This window comes from Dromaius novaehollandiae, chromosome 3 (genome assembly GCF_036370855.1).
Source record: "Dromaius novaehollandiae isolate bDroNov1 chromosome 3, bDroNov1.hap1, whole genome shotgun sequence".
Lineage (NCBI taxonomy): Eukaryota > Metazoa > Chordata > Aves > Casuariiformes > Dromaiidae > Dromaius > Dromaius novaehollandiae.
This window is the reverse complement of record NC_088100.1, coordinates 875,910-894,777: the sequence shown is the minus strand read 5'-3', so window position 1 is coordinate 894,777 and position 18,868 is coordinate 875,910. Positions and strand designations below refer to the sequence as shown.

General features: G+C 42.7%; 2 protein-coding genes and 1 long non-coding RNA gene across 11 annotated transcripts in view; 1 reads left to right on the top strand and 2 right to left on the bottom strand.

Moving 5' to 3' along the window:
* Positions 1-18,868, bottom strand: part of HADHB (hydroxyacyl-CoA dehydrogenase trifunctional multienzyme complex subunit beta) — a 644,785-nt gene that overhangs the window by 390,927 nt on the left and 234,990 nt on the right. The gene's annotated exons all lie outside the window — the stretch shown is intronic.
* Positions 1-18,868, top strand: part of DTNB (dystrobrevin beta) — a 211,304-nt gene that overhangs the window by 103,585 nt on the left and 88,851 nt on the right. For all 9 annotated transcript variants that reach the window (XR_010388137.1, XR_010388136.1, XM_064508184.1 and 6 more), the window contains exon 11: positions 2,753-2,830. Coding sequence is in view for 7 of the 9 variants with exons in the window: in XM_064508184.1 (XP_064364254.1) it covers positions 2,753-2,830 (78 nt within the window). In the remaining 2 variants the exon portion in view is untranslated. The remainder of the gene's footprint in view (positions 1-2,752; positions 2,831-18,868) is intronic.
* LOC112989865 (uncharacterized) lies at positions 8,695-16,438 on the bottom strand. Its single transcript, XR_003260933.2, has 2 exons — positions 16,148-16,438; positions 8,695-15,688 (listed from the first exon to the last, which is right to left on the bottom strand). It is a non-coding gene; the product is annotated as an uncharacterized LOC112989865 (long non-coding RNA).

The following is an 18,868-nucleotide window of genomic DNA, read 5'->3' as shown; positions in this document are numbered from 1 at the left end:
AGTTCAGTGAAGGGAAGTGCAGCTCTAGTCCTGCACCTAGGCAGGAATAACCCCATGCACCAGTGCAGGCTGGGGGTTGACCTGCTGGAAAGCAGCTCTGCAGAGAAGGACCTGGGAGTCCTTGTGGACAACAAGGTGACCATGAGCCAGCAAGGTGCCCTTGTGGCCAAGAAGGTCAATGAAATCCTGGGTTGCCTTAGGAAAAGCATTGCCAGCAGGTCGAGGGAGGTGATCCTTCCCCTCTACCCAGCCCTGCTGAGGCCACATCTGGAGTCCTGTGTCCAGTGCTGGGCTCCCCAGTGCAAGAGAGACATGGAGCTACTGGAGAGAGTCCAGTGAAAGGCCACTAAGATGATGAAGGGACTGGAGCATCTCCCCTATGAGGAAAGGCTGAAGGAGCTGGGCCTGTTCAGCCTGGAGAAGAGAAGGTTGAGGGGGGATCTTATCAATGTGTACAAGTATCTGAAGGGAGGGTGTCAAGAAGATGGGGCCAGACTCTTCTTAGTGGTGCCCAGCGACAGGACAAGAGGCAACGGGCACAAAGGGAAACACAGGAAGGTCCATCTGAACATGAGGAAGAACTTCTCTACTGTGAGGGTGATGGAGCACTGGACCGTGTTACCCAGGGAGGTTGACCTTTTCTAGTTGACCTTGCTCTGGGCAGGGTGGTTGGACTGGATGATTTCTAGAGGTTTCTTCCAACCTCGACTATTCTTGGATCTGTGATTCTGTGTGATATACACACTATACGTTCATTAAAGGCTGGCAGCACGCTGGAATCTGATCGTTGGTGTCTCAGAAACAATTTGCTGTGAGCTTGCTTTATGCCTTCCACTGAAACGTAACACCATATGATTAACCGCACTTACCCCACAGTTATTATTAATACTGAAGTGGTATTTATTGCGTCTAAAAGCACAGTGTTTAGGGAAACTGGTTTTCCGGTTCAAAGTGAAAAACAGCCCCCTTCATTACTAATGCACAAAGAAATTGTGAAGCAGTATTTGTTGCTGAAAAATACATAGCTTTGGTTGAAAAACCTTCTTGTTCTTTTAGGTATTTTTCTTGCAGCTACACGTAGTGTTTTCTAGTGTGCAGGAGAATGCAAAGTTGGTAAGAAAATCTTTGGGAAAGAAGGAAAGCTTTGCATTGTAGATGCCAACAGAGTATTCTTGATATTCAGTTAAGAAGAAGTAAACAAGGAGATAAAGGGGCAGAGAAAAAGCACTGTTATTGAACTAATTTTAATAGACTGTTTACTAACAAAATTAACCTTCCGAATGTTCTACAATATATCGCTTCTGTCAGGCTAATAAGATTTCCAGTGCGTTATAATTGCATTTCTGCTTTTTTGCACAGTAATAAGTTCCCTTTCCAAAACAGCACATTCAGTAAGTATCATATGACCAAATCATTCCTTGGTATAACATTATATTTAGAACAACAGGAATATTGAAACAGCATAATTATTTCTGGACAAGCCTGTTCTGAGCAAGGATTGAGCACTCCGATACATTTGCACTCAAATCCTAAATGAAAAAAACATACTGCAAGTCATACACAGAATGTTCTTTGTGATTTTATATGTTTGATATCCAGATGATTTTTTTTTATAGTTGCGTTTGATTTTCCGTATTAGTGGGTGCTGGAAGCTGTTGAATGAAATAAGCTAATTAGTCTTAAGCCAATTCCTAATATTCGTATGTCCAAAACAGAAGCAGGCTCTTTGCAGCTGACGCTAGGAATGTCAACAAAGCCAAAACTGCCTAACTTCTCTTAGGTCAAATGTGCTCTTCACTATTGTGTTGTGTAAAATTGAAGTTTGCAAGAGTTAGTATCTACAGTAAGCCTAACTGTAGGTGAATGACAGGATGACGGCAAATACAGAAGAGTAAAGGTTTTAGGGCCAGATTTGCCAAAAAGATACACAGGAAAGCATGTGACAGTTTTCTCCATCGTGGTCTTGTACAGGTCGCATTTTGTCTAATGTGGAAAATGAGCTTTTGTCTGTGCACATACAACTTACATGTTTTTGAAAATCTTACTCGAAAGGGTGGTAGTTGTGTTTGGATATCACTAGAGGGAAATGTAGGCAAATATTGATTCTGTGATAACAGCTCCTCTCGTATTCCTTCTCTCTCGGAGACTCGGGTTCCTGGGCAGAGCTGGCAGGGTCCAGGGCAGGGGCTGCTCGTTTCCTCCTCCTCTTCCTCCAGCAGACACACGCTCGCAGAGCACGGGTGGCCCGCGTCGTTGTGCACCTGGAAAACTTTCAGGGTTTTAAAAATGCAAATAATGGAAACATCCTTCCATGGTTTTATCTTTGAGGGTATTAAAGAACTCTAGGCTCTGTCAATTTGAATCGTCCGACTAACTTCAACTTATTAGGAAATAAAAACCAAACAGATAGCATATGTGATTGTTGCGTATATGATTACTTCTTACAAGAGATAAAATAATTCCCCTGATTTGAAAGGTTTCTACATTTGTCTGAATTATTAAACAATACTAAAGGTCAGTTATATAATGATAAATGTTGGTTTTATCTTCATTTTAATGTAACACTTGAATTCTGGAAACTAATTTGAATACAGTAGACCAAGCTCTTTAAAAACTGTTGTGCAAAGCGTTTTCTGCTGTTGCTGTTTGACCTAATGTTACAGGGAACAGTAACATCCTTTTCCCTATTACAGGTTTTGTTTCCTTTTTATTTTTTGAAAATCACTAACTGGAATAAACATTTCTATTTTAGTCCTCCTCGACCTCTGACTAACATGAACGACACCATGGTGACCCACATGTCCTCTGGAGCACCTACCCCAACAAAAAGGTATGTATACCTTGCAATATTTATTGCTTGTTTCTGTAAGAGTTAAAAAAAAAAAAACCAGTACGGATTTGGCATCGCTAGGGCTCTTCTAATGTATTTCGAATTCCACTGCCACTTCAAAGTGCATATGCAGCACTCGTAGAAGAAAGAACTGTTTGCAGTACTTCTTTTTGTTGTCTCTGAAGAATGATTTTCTTTTACTGGAGTATCCTTTATTGCATAAGTGTCACTGAATATAAAATATCTAAAACAGTACTAAAGAGATTTTTATTGTTCTTTTTTAATAGAGCATTACTTCCAAGGCTGTTCTGAGAAAGACTGGTCTTGTTGTATCATAGGCTCCTCTGCTTACAAAGCCTTCAATAGTAATTCTAATTTAGACACTTCAGATAATGAGTGTGCTTCATTGCCTTTATTGATGCCGGTTCTCCACATTGAGCGGAGTTTAGCTACCTTAGTTCTTTCGAGTTGCCCGTGTCTTTTAGATGCATATTAAATTTGAGTTGAATTTGGGTTTCCACTTACTTCCTTTTATGTATGTAAATTACAGTGTAGCTGTACGTAAGTCAACATACCAAAAACTAGTTGGATCATGTATTTTCCTATTTCTTTCTTGTTATGGTATGCTAGGGAAAATAAGAAGGTGGTTCACTGGAGACTTTATTTGTCCAAAGCTGTGTATTAATTAGAGTTCCCTGCAGGGAATGAGAAACTGAACTTGAAAAGATTTTCTTATATTTTATTGACAAGGTGTATTAAAGAAACAAGCACAATCCCTCATTTTCAGCAGCAGTCCTTCAAACAAAACTATGCAAAGATCCACTTTCCTTCTACTTTCCAAGACAAAACAAGTCAGTTGTATACATATTTTTGAACTGGCTATGTTAAAATTATTTCAACATCTATCTGTAAATTATTCAAAGTAGTGTCTATAAGCTCCACACGTTATGCAGTACACTGTATTACTTCAAATGTGCCTTTTGCTGAATTATGAGCGAAGAGGCTGAGAGAGTGGACATTTCTGTGGACAAGTCTGTGCTTTACAGAGAATTCGTGTAGGCAGCAGCATGACCTGTGACATTTTCTCTTTTACTGGATTTGCCCTGGCATTGAGTGCAGCTTTTAGCCTTTATTAGGGGTCAGAGTCTGTTCACTATAGTGCAAACACACTTGTCTTCTTTAGATGTGTAGCAGAGAAGATCCGGTTTTAGGCATGCGTATCCTCCGTGCACACAAACTTGAAATATTTCCTGAGTAGCAGTGTCCGCGAGGTCCTCCTGCACCTCTTTGTCCTCTTGTGTAAAAGGTCTTCGAGGGTGAAATAGTATAACCATCTTTCAGTTCTGACTCCTGGACAACAACGATTAACTTGGGTAGTGACCAACCAGCCAGTTGTTTCTTACTTTCTGCTTCTTTATTTAACTAAATTTTCCCATGTTTTTAATCCAAACTGGACAGTTTGCGTTTTAAAAACATCTAATTCCACAGTCATCAAGGCTATCCCGCCTGTCTGGTAGGGAGAGCTTAGTTTCCTGATACTGCTGCTGTCTTGTCGTGTTCTGACTCATGGGTGTTTCACCTCTTCCCAGCATGTGATGAGTTTCTGTGCTGGTCAGTGGACGTAGCAGCTGCTTTTTTGTCTTACTGAATAATGTAGTCCCAGTCACCATTCATTCTGCTGCTTCCTCCATTCAGAGATTTCTTTCCTTCTTAAATTATTAGTGCTTTTTGTATGAAAGTCAGGTCTGATCTGGAAGAAGAGGACAGAGTCAACTTGAGTCAAGATTGTCCAAGGCAAGTATTTCTGTGTTTCTTGCTTTGCAAAATACCAGCAGACAGACTCACGTGAAGTGTGAGCCCAGCACTGAATATTCTGCAGGGTCATCTCAGGTGGAGGAAGTGAAGCAATCCTCCACAGATAAGCTCTCCGGTTGCCACTTCAGTTCAAACACATGTGAACAAATACTTTATTACTAAAAGAGCAAATGAGAAGATGAAACCCATATCAGCTTTATTGCCAAGTGCCAATACTGATCCTAAGGTACACTTTAATTAAGGAAACACTTTTTTTTTTCCTTTCAGCATCCAGAAACTCATTCAGGATATGTCTTTCACATCATCATCTGCAGCTATGCTTCTGTTCTTCTGTGGGTAGGGTCCAGCCTACCTATATCCTTAATTTGAGAAAGGGAACTCGATATGAAAAGCTAGGAAAATACCACATCAAGCACAAATCCAAGACTAGAAAAGGGCTGGCTACTACAGCCCGGCCTTTCAACTTGTTTTCTTGGCCATATAGACCTTACAATACACTGTTGCACTAAGGAATAGTGGAATAGCATCTAGATCAACAGCTTTGTTTCAGCTTAATTAGCTTATAAAGAATATTGTTTATGAGAAGACTTCTACATTAGCAGGGGTTTTAGAGATGCAAGAATGTCATGCTTACACTGATCAAGGTTCATCTGACCTACTGTACCCTGTCCCACGTGATGACAAGTAGCAAGATGTCTAGATAAGATTATAAGCAGAGTCATTCAGAGCAGTTTTGCTCTTGGTTTACTTCCCATCTTGCAGCAATCATTAGTTCACTTCCTGAGCTGCAGTATATATAGAAACCGCTGATTCATAATTCCAGCATCCACAGCATGCAACAGCAGTGGGTTCTACAATTCTGTTATGAGATGTGCAAGAAAACCCTTCCCTTTTGGTTTTAAAATTCACCTGTTCACCTGCTTAGTACTACTGAAGATCGTGTATGTTTATCCCACCTGCTTCTAGCTGAAGAGTCTTGGACTACTTCATCTTTCCCTGCACAGAAGGTATTCTGTAACTCAGATCGCACTTCTGGTCCTTCTCAGTACCTCTTCTTTCAGCATTTCTTTTTGATACGAGATGACCAGAACTGCATCCAGCAGTCAAATCTGAGCCCGCTTTAGTGCTCCAGTCCCATATTCTTCTGTTTGTGTAAACAGCAAGGATGCTCATACCTCTCATGAGCAGAGACGGTTCCAAGGCACACAACTGAAGGAATCTTTTCTCTTCTCTGATGGCATGGATCTGGATCTCTGGGCATGGATGTGGATCAGCATGGATTTAATCGGAAGAATCCCAGAAATGCTGCATATAAAAATTACTGTGATCAAGGAAAACATAAACAGCTGTTCAACAGTTCTTGTAATTCGCTACTGCCAAGATCAGTATTTTGACCTAGAAGCACATGCTAGGATCAATAACAGGGCTCTTTGGGTTAGCACATTTTTTATTCATGAAAAAGGAAGGTCTCTATTGCCGTCTGTTGTCGAAGACAAGATCAGGTTGACCGAAGATACTTCCGAAATAAAGACTTTAAGAAGTCAGACCTGCTTGGACGTACAGCTTGTTTGTCTGCCTCTGTGCACCCTGAAATTGTGAACTACCAAGACTTACTTAAAAAATTCCTGGTGAGAGTCGGTATCATTGCTAACTCAGGCCCCATACGTCTGTGGAAGGGAGCTGAGTGAAACCATCAAGAAGACGGGATGTTGCACCGTAGGTGACTGCAGCCATTGCGGCAGACCCTCGGCCACATCACTACCATATCACGTACCAGTTTACTGCAAGCATTGTTTTCAAAAAAGTGCAAGTAACTATAGCTGACTGCCAATGTAAAAGCGTGGAACTCTTCAGCACTCAGATAAATATGCCTTTCCCTCTGTGACCGAAGGGCTGCACTGAGGTGATTTGAGATGAAGACCTCTGTGGTGCAGACACTGTCCCCAGCAAAGGCTAAGAAAAGAAGCTGGAATAAACATCAAAGAAACTACCTCGAGATTCCATGAAATGGTTGTTATTTTTGTCCTTTGTCCACAGCTTGCCTTTTCTGAGAGGCAGGACACTTGCAGGAGTGTGGAGTGCCGCTGGAACAGACCAGAACCAATCTTTAGAAAGTCAGAAATAATCCTGATTTCAAACGTCAGCTTCTGTCAGGCGCCATGAGAACTGACAGCCAGCAAATACGTGGTACATGTCATCATCTGATCACCATACCCATTTTAATGCCTGCCTCTTACCAAAGTCCTGGCTCATCCCTCTTCAAGGATCCCACTTTCAGAAATCTGTTATAAAAGGTTGCTTCATCTAGGAGATTCTGCAAGAGTTCATGGGAAGAGGCTTCTTCTCTCTATACTTGCTTGTTCCAAAGGAGGAAGGGGGTATTTATCTTTTCCTGGACCTGGGGGGAATGCGCACGCTGCCTCAGGTTCAGGTAGTAATGTTTGCCTCCATCATTCCAGCTCTTCAGGCTCTCAGCTTGCAGGACGCACACTTCTCCATAACCACCCAACAAGCCCATGGGGATGTGCCTGAGGCTCGCAGTGGGACCCAATCACACCTATTAAAAGGTATTGTCATTCAGACTCTGCTTAGTACCTTTGTTCTTTGCAAAATATGTAGTTGCGGTGGCTACATACACCTGTCCGAGTCTAATCAAGGTTTGTTGGGATTTAATCACATCGTGAGGGGCAATACAGGTCTTCATCAGAACTCCTCCGTTTGTTCAGCTGAGGATCTACAAGAAATGATCAGTTAAGGCCATTTCAGACTATAGCATCTGTATGATCCAGACTGATTCCATCTCTGCAAGGCTTGCCTGCTAGCATTACTGAAGTAGTTGCACTGAAAAGTACGTCTAAAGTAGCACAGATTACCTGAATCAGGCCCGGTGTCCACACATACCAAAGAAACGCTGCTTACCAGGTTTTACTTGATACTGCTAAAACTGTGGCTCAAGTCAAGTACACATACTTCAAAAAGGGTATGGAAATACTGCAAAATTATTTAGAGAGGGCTAGAGAAATATCTAAAAGCTGGGAATGTGATGCTAAAGGAGCATTATCTCTTCAGTTTATTAAGGAGGATAGAGATGTGATGTGATCACTGGACTGCATATACTTATATACAGAAATACATCCAGTAGCAGGGGGCTTTTTAGCCTTGCATAGAAGGGCATCTGCAGATCCACTAACTGTATAATGTCTGTATACAGCCAGTCAAACTAGATGGTTACAGAATCTGTGGATTTAGTAGTAAGCATGAAAGCTAAAATACTTGGCTTTTGCCCAGCTTCAGAATGACTCAGTATTCGCCACTGCTTAAATGGGCTATATGCCCACCCGTATATGGTGTAATATTTCCAAATATTTTGAGACTTTTTTAGTACATTGATTGAACCACTGAATATATTAAAGCATTATTGATTCATAGATCATCTAGTTTGTCAGGGTTATAGAAGCACTTGTCTGTGTTGTCTTTGTATCCCCCTTTTCTTTATGCTGGGAGAATGAATAGGTGTCAGTAGTTAGCAACAGAGTGAGTTAAGGCAAGAGAGTGGACTTTTTTTCCCTTTGAAATTTTCTTATATTTCTATTTTGTCAGTTCACATATGTCTGATTAAAATGTTTTCCCCAAGATTTATTGCAGTTACCATTGTTCTAGGTTAATCCATAGTGTGAAAGATCATTACTCACTGAAATTATGGGCCTCAGTTTCCTGGCTGGAGGCACTGTCAAGTCTTGGCAGCATGAAATAAAGATTGCAGGGTCACCGAGATTTCTTCCCGAGAACTGAACGTGGTTCTCATTTATGTTTTTATGTGCTGAAGCTGATCAAACTGTTCATCAAGCCATTTCAGTGGCTTGGCTCCTTTTTTAAAAGGCAGAATTAGTTCCTAAAACTGTATTTTATATACCTTGAGTAAATTACAGTTGTAAATGTTAGAAGTTATGTGTTTACCTGATTGTGGACACTAAAGTCGTCCCGAAAACAGGAAGGATAAGCCTCAACCTGCCATAAAATGTGCTCAACGCTGAAAAACTGACAGAGCATCAACAAATCACAATTGCATTTATTAGAAATATATCTGACTTCTATAATAGTAATGTTATAATAGGAACAAATGGTGGTAGCTTATCTAAATGTTTCCCTTCTGAAGAGCATTTTATAACTGTTTATACCTTCATCAAGCTTTCCTCCTTCTAGCTAATGTATTCCAGCTTGTCAACAGCAGACTTAGTCAAGTGGAGGTTTTTTTGCTTTCTTTCCCCCAAAGATGGGACAAATCTGGATCAATTTATTTGAGGGCAAAGTTGGAAAGAATAATAAATGAATACCTATGCAAGATTTTATTAGAAAAATAAAACTGCTTCTGCATTTTTTAATAACATTCACGTATGATTAGAAAGTTGCTGTTTATGGGGCTTCCTGTAGATAGAACTGACATAGTCTCTCGGTGGAAGTCCGTATTGACAAGCTCGCTCTCACAGCGATGCAAGGAAAGCAAAGCCAGTCTGTTTGCAGCCGGGCTGTGGTCGCTGGTGGGAGAGGCTGAACCTGCCCCTCTTGCTGTCGGAGTGGCTCTTCTGCCTTGAACCCCACAGCTCTCGCCCCGTGGAAGGAGATGCTGATCTGGCTGCTGGGGGTGGAGTGGGCAATCGCTGTTGCATCCTCAGTCTAAGGTCTCATTAGCAAAGAAAGGCAATATGTTTTAGTGTTTTATCCGTTGTTATGCCACATCCTTGTGATGGTCGCATCCGTTTCTTTGCAAAGTGATGCCAGAAGAGAGGGAGGAGGGTAGCTGTGCTGCGGAGCTTGCCCAAAGCCTTTGAACTCCTCCAAAGCGCAGCGAACACTGCCGTTCTGCGGCGGAGCAGGAAAGGAAACTTCTCATTTGTTACTTCCTTCTGCTAAAAATAGGAAAATAACCTCTGTTTGACAGCTGTTTTGTTGGGGATAAGACTGAGCTGGATGACAGGCTTTCTAATGCCTGAGCTCACTTCTTGTAAAAACTAATAACTGAAAAACAAACACAACAAAAACGCCATCACCAAATGCTGCTATTCAGTCGGTGCACAGTCAGTCTCAGAGGAGCCTTCATCGTTTCCGATCTCCTCATCCTCTTCATTCAGCAGGAAAGTATCCAGAGTGGCAGTGAACGCTTCAGACGCCAGGATTTCTGTAACTGTGTTTTGCAAGAGGCAGGGAGCTCGCTGCAGTCCGCAAAGTGCCGTAGGCAGAATGAGGCCGGGGAAGTTTCTCTAGGAAGCAGGAAGTTTTGACAACCGAAGCATAGCTACCGTCAGCCTTCGCTTCGGAATTGTTTTACGTCCCAGTACTTAATGCTTCAATTCTGATATTTTTATATCTTTGGAAATGTAAGTTTTCAGATGAAGAAAAGCCCATTGATTTAATAGGGATGTTTGCATTTGATAGAGTTGTATCAGATGTGGGAGGCAAATGTTCCTTACGTTTATTGAGACATTCAGAAAGGGCAAATTTTCATAAAACCCTGCCTATACTGTCCTTATGTTTGCTATCTATGATACAACAAAACACAGAATTTCTCTGATTTCTACAGCCAAGAAGCCTTTCTAAATAAATGGAGATGATTATATCTCTTCTGTAGGACTAGGTCAAACCTGTTAAATATATTATTTGTTTTAGCTAATTTATTTAAAAATGACTTCAGGAATAGATTTTTTTTCTTTCTGTTGTGAGCAATGTGCATTATCCTTTTTCTGGTAATTCTGTTCCTAAAGACCACAAGTCCTCAGCTACGTTAATGACATTTATGATTCTCTTTAAACACCATTTACATACAGCATTTGTTTTCTCAGCAGCCATGGTCAGTCTGTAGGCTATGCGTCACCTTTTACATTGCAGATCTAAGCTTGAAATTAAATGCATTGTATTTTACTCTTGTGAATATATATAGTCTGTGAGAGGAGGGAAGGAACATTCTCTATTGATTCCTGAAAGGTTTTTATGCAACTACATTGCCATGGTAGACTCTGTTGATATGTAAGAGTGGGAATCATCTCGACTGCTTAGTTGTCTACAGTGGAGGCATTTCCTCCTGAGCAAGTCACAGCAGGCTCCCTACATAGTTCGTGGGGCCAAATAAACACTTCTGGAGTGTGATACAACAGATCTGATGTGTATGTCTGATTTTAGATGAGAAGAACACTCTAACAGCGCCTGCTTCTTTCCCATTGACCATTATGGGAGTGCAGACAACTAACTCATATTAAGAAACCTACAGTAATGCCTGTTCAGGGAGGCAAAAGTTTCTCCCTTAAACTGAAAAGGGCATTTAAAATAGAAGTCCTTTAACCTAGCCTATAAAAGGAGTCACTATATTTGCTACCTATAACACAACAAAATATTGTATTCATTTTCCTGATTTGTACAGCCAAGGAGCCTGGAGACTATAAGCACCTGCATTTGGTCAGATTAATTGTGTTTTTACAGTTTAAAAAGAAAATTATTTGCAACTTCAGCACTAAAGTTGGAAGGGGTATGATGTCGTCTGCCTGTACAACATTCAAAAAACCTCTCTTTTCCTAAGAGGTTTTCTTTCTACTAACACTAATTTGGGTCTTTTTCAGTCTTCTGCTCCCTTCTGCAATTCATAGAGTTCCTAAAGTCACTGATTATCTGCTCTTGGTAGTCTCTCCTACTCTTCCTGCCTTTATTTTTGTTTGTCCTTATTTAACTTTGCTGCCTCCAGCACCGCTGATTGTCCCCTTGACTCCTGTCCTTCTGCGGGTTTGCAGATGTGCGTGACGAGGTGCTTTCCAGCTGTTTGATCAGGCCTCCGGAAACCTTCCTCCACCACCAGCTCTGCAGCGATATATTTCCTATCTGTGTCATTGATGCTGTCCCTTGGGTTTTTAGCTGTCTAACCAAGAATAACTTTTATTTGCTGGCTAGCTTAATTTATCTTCTGACAATTTCCAAGCGTGCCTTTTTACTCCTTTGTTCCCGTGTCCACATTTATCTCTCTGACCTTTCCTTCTAGCTGTCCAGTCACCAGTTCCACCTGAAAGTGACTGAAACTACTGTTATTGTCAATTCTACCAATTTTCTGTGACACAGGTGTGGTACATTCATTTTCTTACGTTGTGTTTCTTAGAGCTTTGTGACATTTAGAGAACCTAGATGCATGTTAGCCATAGACCCTAGGCCCATAGTTTCAGCCACAGAAAATGTACAGTCTCTGGCCAGCACTAAATGCTATGTGATTTCTATCCACGTTACAGATTAACTAATACAGATGCCGTGGATTCTGAGTTACTGCCTCTGCTCTGAACAGAGCCAGATGTGGGGCAGAAGCGTTTGCTAGCTCTGGAAGCCGTGTAGCCACCTCACAGCAGAGTCAGATCTGAAACAGAGAAAATCTAAGCATTCGGTTAAAGTTGGGATGCTGCAGCACGTGAGCAGGTGGAGTCCAGCTGGGACCCACCAGGCTCGCTGGCTCGTCACCCTCTGCCGCGTTTGACCCTTGGGTGCTGCTCCACCGCCCTCCCAGCTTCCGAAGGCCCCGAGAAGGTCGTGCACAACACCGTGCAGAGGTACGGTGCAGAAATCCTTCCCGGTAGGCAAGCTGCACGTGGCCACTCTGTTTTAAAGAGAGTTTCAATAGCATGAGCATGGGCAGACTGTGGCAGCTGTCACTATCTGGTTTGCTTTTATAGATTAGCTTGGGTGGTTAGGCATGTTTTTGACCATGCTCCTTAATGCATCCCACAATGCCTTATATATACACGTACATAATACCAAAATAGACTTTTTCTAGGAAAGAGATAAAAATATCTTTTTATCTATAGAGATAAGGGAGATCCTAGTCCACGTGTAACCTTGCACAAGGGAGATTTGACGGTACTTTACGACAAGATGCAAGAGAAGGGAACAGCAAAGAGGAAGGAAGGAAGAGGACAAGAGTCAGCGTAATGATCATAAAGTCTAACAATTTCAAACAAAAAATCCTCTGTGTTTAAATACTTGTTTTTACCACTTTAACTAATATCTAGATGCCTGTCAGTATTTATTTTTAACCTGTGGTTTAAAATTCTGCAGGAGCAATTGTGAATCTGTGGGATGTGGGTTATGAGGAGGATGCAATAGGTGAGAGAGAGGGGTTTGATGAGGCCCAAATGGTCAGAAGGCATCAGCAAGGGGGACAGACAGGGAGGCTTTTTCAGTACTCTTAAGTGAGTATAATTTAAGATTCAAGATCAAGAGGAAAGCATGTGAATAAAATCTAAGGAGATCTTGGTTTTGGACTCCAGATGTGAAAGGTTTTCCCTCTCTTGCTGTTGGATGCAGACGAGTGGGGTGATGCAGCACTCCAAAGGGGTTTCGGACGCCACGCTCTGAGGTCTCGTTCTGGCTGGCAGTAAGTGTCTCGTGGTACTGAGACGTCAGGCCTTAGGGCAAGGTAGCTTCTCAATCCTGACGCTGCTTTAATGGTGTCTTCTAACCTGTTCCTGTTGTGGAAGCGTTGATCTGCCTTTATACCACTTCGCACATCAGCTACTTTAACCTTTTCTGTAGCTTCCTCCCTTCTCAAGCAGTGTTTCTGCAGCCTATCGTGCGTGCTGCCGTCGAAGTGATACCTCTTGTTCGTTCCCGTTCTTCCTCCCTCCAGCTAACGATGGATCGCTGATAACGCTATTGCAGTCTTGCTGTCACGGCGCTGGGAGGGCCAGCAGAGCAGCGGGCATGGAAGCGCTGCGCCGGGAAGAGAGGGAAGGCTTGCAGGCAGAGCAGATCCCGAGCGTTGCACTCTAACCAGGCGCTCGGGTTTGCCCTCCGTCACCTCTCTCATCACATTCAAATCCTCCAGCTCTCCTTCAGTTCTTTTCCACTCCGTTTTGCTTATACTTTTTTTTCTAGCTTCCTGATGGTGGTCTGCTCTGAGACGTGTCAGCCCATTTCATCTCAGTGTTCATGCTGACACTTCTATTTTCATTCGAGTCTTCCCTTTTTGCCATTCCACGTCTGGTACAATTTTCCTGATGTGTGGATCAGACACATTTGCTCTCCTCATTCAAAGCACTCTTTAGACAGACTTATTTCACTTAGAATAGTCTTACTGAATCCCATCTTCCCTCAACCCTTTAAAATTTTGGTTTTCTTTTAAGGATGCTAATAGCAGCATACATATACAAACAGCTTTTGTCACTGCTGTACGTCTGTAGCCACTCTCCCCAGCCCTTGCTGGGTCCGTCGTTCCCCCCTGTCCTGTACCAGCTTCACACCGAGGTGTTACGAGATGGTGGTTTGTCCCTGTGTTCTCTGCTTTAATGATCTGCGTGCTGCTGAGGTTGGCTTGTGTCACCCTTCCCCGGGTAATTACCCTGCGTGGCTTTTATCTTAGATGTTTGTCTCGTCGTCGTTCCTGCATATGATAGCTGGAGATAGAGGGCAGCACGAGAAGTTAAAAGGTTGTTTGTAGTTACCAAGGAATGTGGTGGCTTCCCCAAAACCTTAAATCTGCAGGACAGCTTGTGTCTCTCTCTGAACGCTGTGCTCTAGGTCGGGTCAGTCCGGCTCCGATTCAGGAATTACTGTGCTAAATTTCATAGCATGTATTATGCAGCAAGTCAGACGAGTGGTGGTAATTATCCCTTTTGACCTTAACATCTATTTAAATAAATCATGAGGGGAGGTAATGGGACAGAAAACAAGAGATCCCTCAAGATTATGTCTGGGCAGTTCTTTCGAATACAGGAGCCTTTCCTTATTCAATACTCAGAGCAAATCTGTGCAATTTTGTAAAGATTTGCAAAGTTGTGAGCCATCATACTAGAAATTTTGAGGGATTTCTTGCTTTAAAATTCATCGTTTTAAAATAGATTGTCTATTTTACTTGGATTTCCTTTTAGATTTTTTGAATAGAAATTAATTTAAGACATGAAAAGCACCATTTAAATACCTTAATAATTTATTAAGTTGCTTATAAAGCTACTGAGCCAAATGTAACTTGCATAAAATTTGAGAAGCACCACCTCAGATGTCAAAACCTAGATGGCTTAGAGGAATAATCCGTCATGGAAAGGGTTGCACATTTTTTACATAACCTGAAAGCAGAGGTTGTTCTTGGGCTATTTTCCCCAATCAGTCAATGTTTGTCTCTTCTCTGCCTGTGCTGGGTGGAAGCCAACTGACCTTTTAAACCCCGCTCTTCCTGAGTTGCAGATATTCGTTCCAGCTCCAGGTATCTCGCAGGCGTGACTAAGCACCCAGGCCAAAATTTTCAAACATCGCAAGTGAAAAATAGGGCAAGAGGGAGCGTCCGGCAGAGGTGAGCTGCTTTAGCAGATTCCTCTGACCTCGTTCCTCTCTTGTTGCTTAATATTGCTTCCCTTGTTCCCTTAGTAGAGCATGGTTAACATTATTTCTTGCTATCTTTTTGACCATTGCTTTGCAGGCATGTTGTAGGCCTTTTCGTGCATATTGATTATTCTTACATGAAAAATATGGGAAACATACTGTAAAATTCCATTTCAATGCTATTTTGAAGAGTTCAGTTACAGCGTGTGGCTAATTTTGGAGGAAGAGGTGTTATTTTGTCCTTGCCATCATCTTCTGAAAACTAGAAGATTCTGTGTTTGTAGTATAATCGAGTTTCTGCTATCAGACATGTATTCGTTTAAAAAAAAAAAAAGGCAGAACAAAGCGAAACCTCGGTATTGTGTTTCCTGCTATTAGAACAAGTTAAGGGACAGGCATAAGTCCATCACTTTACAGGGAGATGTCCAAAAATTTTCCTGGCAGATGTAGATAACATCTACAACCAAAGCATAAGATAAATAAAAAGTAACATTTTAAAGCAGTTTTTTCATCGACGAGCTTCCCCAAACTTCAGGTTTTTAAGGAGTTCTCAGAGAGGCACAGGCAAAGCTGTGGCTGTGTCGGTGGCAGGACAACCCCTGCGAGCTCCTGCGCCTCGGCCGCGTGGTCCATCCCCGCGGTTGTACAGGCACCGGTGGCTGTGGACCTGTTGTCTGTACAGTCAAGGGACTGACCAAAATATATCTGAATGACAAAAAAAAGGAGAAAGGAGAGGGGCTGGCATTGTGGTATCAGGAGAAGACATTGCTGCTTTTTTGCTCTCAAACTACATAAAGAAGTATTTTTGCTGAACTAAGTGTCTGAAAGTGGGAGGAATATCTTAAGATTGCTGAATATATTATTAAGCAGTCATTCCGTAAGCGCAATAAAAGGTTAGCGAATAAAAATAGTTGACGTATCCGTGTCAAGAACAAACTGTGTCAAGAATGAAAATGGGATGGTTCCGAATGGGTAGGTGGCCTCGTGAAGGAGGGGGACGCGGTAATTAGAAATGTACTGACTCATAAAGCTTTTCACACTATCCCATATGATATTTTCATAAATAAACTAGGTAAGTGTGGACTAGCTGGAACTGCTGTTATGTGGGTGCAACGCCAGTTGGAAATTTGCCGTCAAAGAAAGAAAATATCAATATTTTCCTACCAAACAGTGAGGACGTGCCAGGTAGGATCCCACGGGGGTCTGTTGCGAGCTCGGCGTTGCTGCGTTTATTCCTTGACTGCTTGGGTGATGAAATGGAGAACATGTATACATAAATTTAGTACTCAACGTTGTGCGGGGAGGTGTTGGAAATTCTTCAGAGGGCAAGCTTCCAAGTCAGACGTTCTTATAAATCAATGAGACGAAATGAATAAAGACAGCTTCAGGGGACAGTTATAAGATAAAATGCACCAATAAGAGCTAGAGAAGGACTGACTCAACAAGCCTATTGCTGAAAAATATCTGGGGAGTTTCAGTGGATTAGAAGCTGAATGCAAATCAACAAGGTTACTGCAAAAAATGAAAAGCTAAGACTGTGATTGAGGGTTGTAGTAGAAGAAAAGTGCCATATCTAGGACGCATATCTAGACAGTTACTCAAGTGTCTCTTGAGTAGTGGTGACTTGTCACCCAAAGTACTGTGTCAACTGTTGAACACCATATGCTAAGAAAGCTGTGGACAACTCGCAAAGCCGGGAGCGACTGACATCATGGACGGTGTCACCTCTCGCAGGAGGTGGGGGACTTCGGCAGGGTCCTTAGGGCAGTCGGCAGCCCTCGTGCGCAGGGGCTGGCTGGGGGGAGATGCTCAGCTGGTCCCCATGTCCAGCTGGGGAGGGGAGAGGCACCAGGTTTAATCCTCAGCAAAGGAGGTTTCCGATAAGTGATAGGAGCTGTAGGGCTAAAGGGTCGTTTGGTTCTGCAGGTAGGTTTCATGCCAAGGTTGGGTGGTTTTGACAACGGTTAGAGGCAAACGTCCTCTATCTGATCTGTCTGACCCTGCCTTCGAGGAGAGGTGGGCTGCAAAGCTCCGGAGGTCCTTTTGCTTGGAGAGTGCCAGCAAATGAATAACCAGGCTGCAGAGACAGCGTGATTTGCTTTAACGGAAGAGTACCTAGGTGTTTCAGATAAAATAGCTTCAGCAGGAGACCAGATGTCTGGGCGCACAGCATCCCGCATCCCGGGAACGTGCCGAAGGGCGGAGAGGCAGGGGCATCCAGTCGCTGCGCTCACCCCTTTTGTAAGGCTGGCTTTTCGCCTCTGCAGCTTCTTCGCTGGTGCCTAGAAACAAAACACTCCATAAACGTCAAAACGAGTGATTTTTGTCTTTCCCCAGTGTTTGTCATTCTCATTTTCTTTAAAATTGTTCAGCAAATTCTGCCCCAATTCACGATTCATTGGGACTGCTGCAAAGCTGCCTTTTGGTGTGCGAGGGGTTTGCTGAAAAAAGTGGTCGGAGAAGAGGGGCAAAGCTGCCTGTGTCCAGGCTGGAGAAGACACCCAAGGTTACGGGAGCATCCCAGGGAGTTTTAACTCTGTGGCTGGCGATGAAGAGCAGGGTCGCTCTGCTGGGAGGGACCGGGAAGGAGAGGATCATACCAGGTTACTTTATGCCCTAAACGTGGCCAACATGCAATACGTTTTTGAGATTTAAGTGTGCACACTACGTTTGTGATTTCCTTCCCTGTCCTCTCAGTAGCACTGTCACATCTTGCGTCTGCTTTTCGCTATCCTTGCTCCTGCTTAGCTGTAAATCCACACGCTACAGCCCCTCTAAATGAACACTAATTGCTATACTAACGTTCAATAGGTGATACATTGAAAAAGTTTGCAATGAATTAAGGTCGTCCGCTTTTATCTCATGCTTTCCCAAAGAAGTTGAATGCAATAAAAGCTGAGCCCCTGGAAAAAAGAATTAAGGGTACGTGTCAGCATAGCCTAAACTTCTGCTTTGGATAATAATCCAGCACTGCCATGATGGCTCTGTTTTTGGGGACAAATGCAGCCTGCCTTTTGCAAGCAGGGCACAACATTCAGCAGGTAAGGGACTAGGGCTGTGTGTAAGCATTTAATGCCTTTTTTTTTGAACCACATAACTTGTGTTCACGTGAGTTCTGCAGAGCAGGATCACTTACGCTTGCTTTATATTCAAATACTTCCTTTGCTCTGTGAAAGCAACATGCACTCCTGCGAAATTTTTACGATGCCGTCATGCAGCCCACAGGATGCCAGAGAGCCCTGCACTTTCTCTTGCCCACTGCTCATAGATATTCTCCTTGGATAGAAACTCTCTGTACGCTGTTGTTGACACAACACTGAGATGATCTCCTCCTCCCTGGTGACCTTCCTTCTCCAGATGTCCTGTCATCACAAGTGTGATGAGCTGTATCTTTACTCTTTCCATTATTCCCTATTCCTGGACCTAGCAAATTGAAGCAGCCACAGTGCATGCAGCTAATTCCTACTATCTTATTGCCACCTTGGGAGGAGGCAGGGAGGAAGCTGTCAGCATGCACCTTAATTCCACGTTTTGCGATTTTCTGTGGTCTGGGTGCTGCTGGACTGATGTTCTGGAGGGGGCTGTGGATATCACTAGGCAAGCTTAAAAAAGTGTTCAAAAACGTGTGTGCAAAATCAGATATGTTCTAGGAGCAGTGTTCAGACCCATGTTAAACTAACGCTTTTTTTCTTCCAGTGGCAGGAGTGCTAATCATCATTAAAACTATATTCTCTTCAAGTTAAAAAAGTAGTCATTTCTGCTGGGCTTTTATTTTTCCCACAGGAACATGTGCAATGAGTTATAATGAAAAGGGTCTTGGAGCCTTAATTGTTGTGGTTGCAGCCGTGCTATAATGCATATCTAAACTAAAGCTTTTCCGTACTT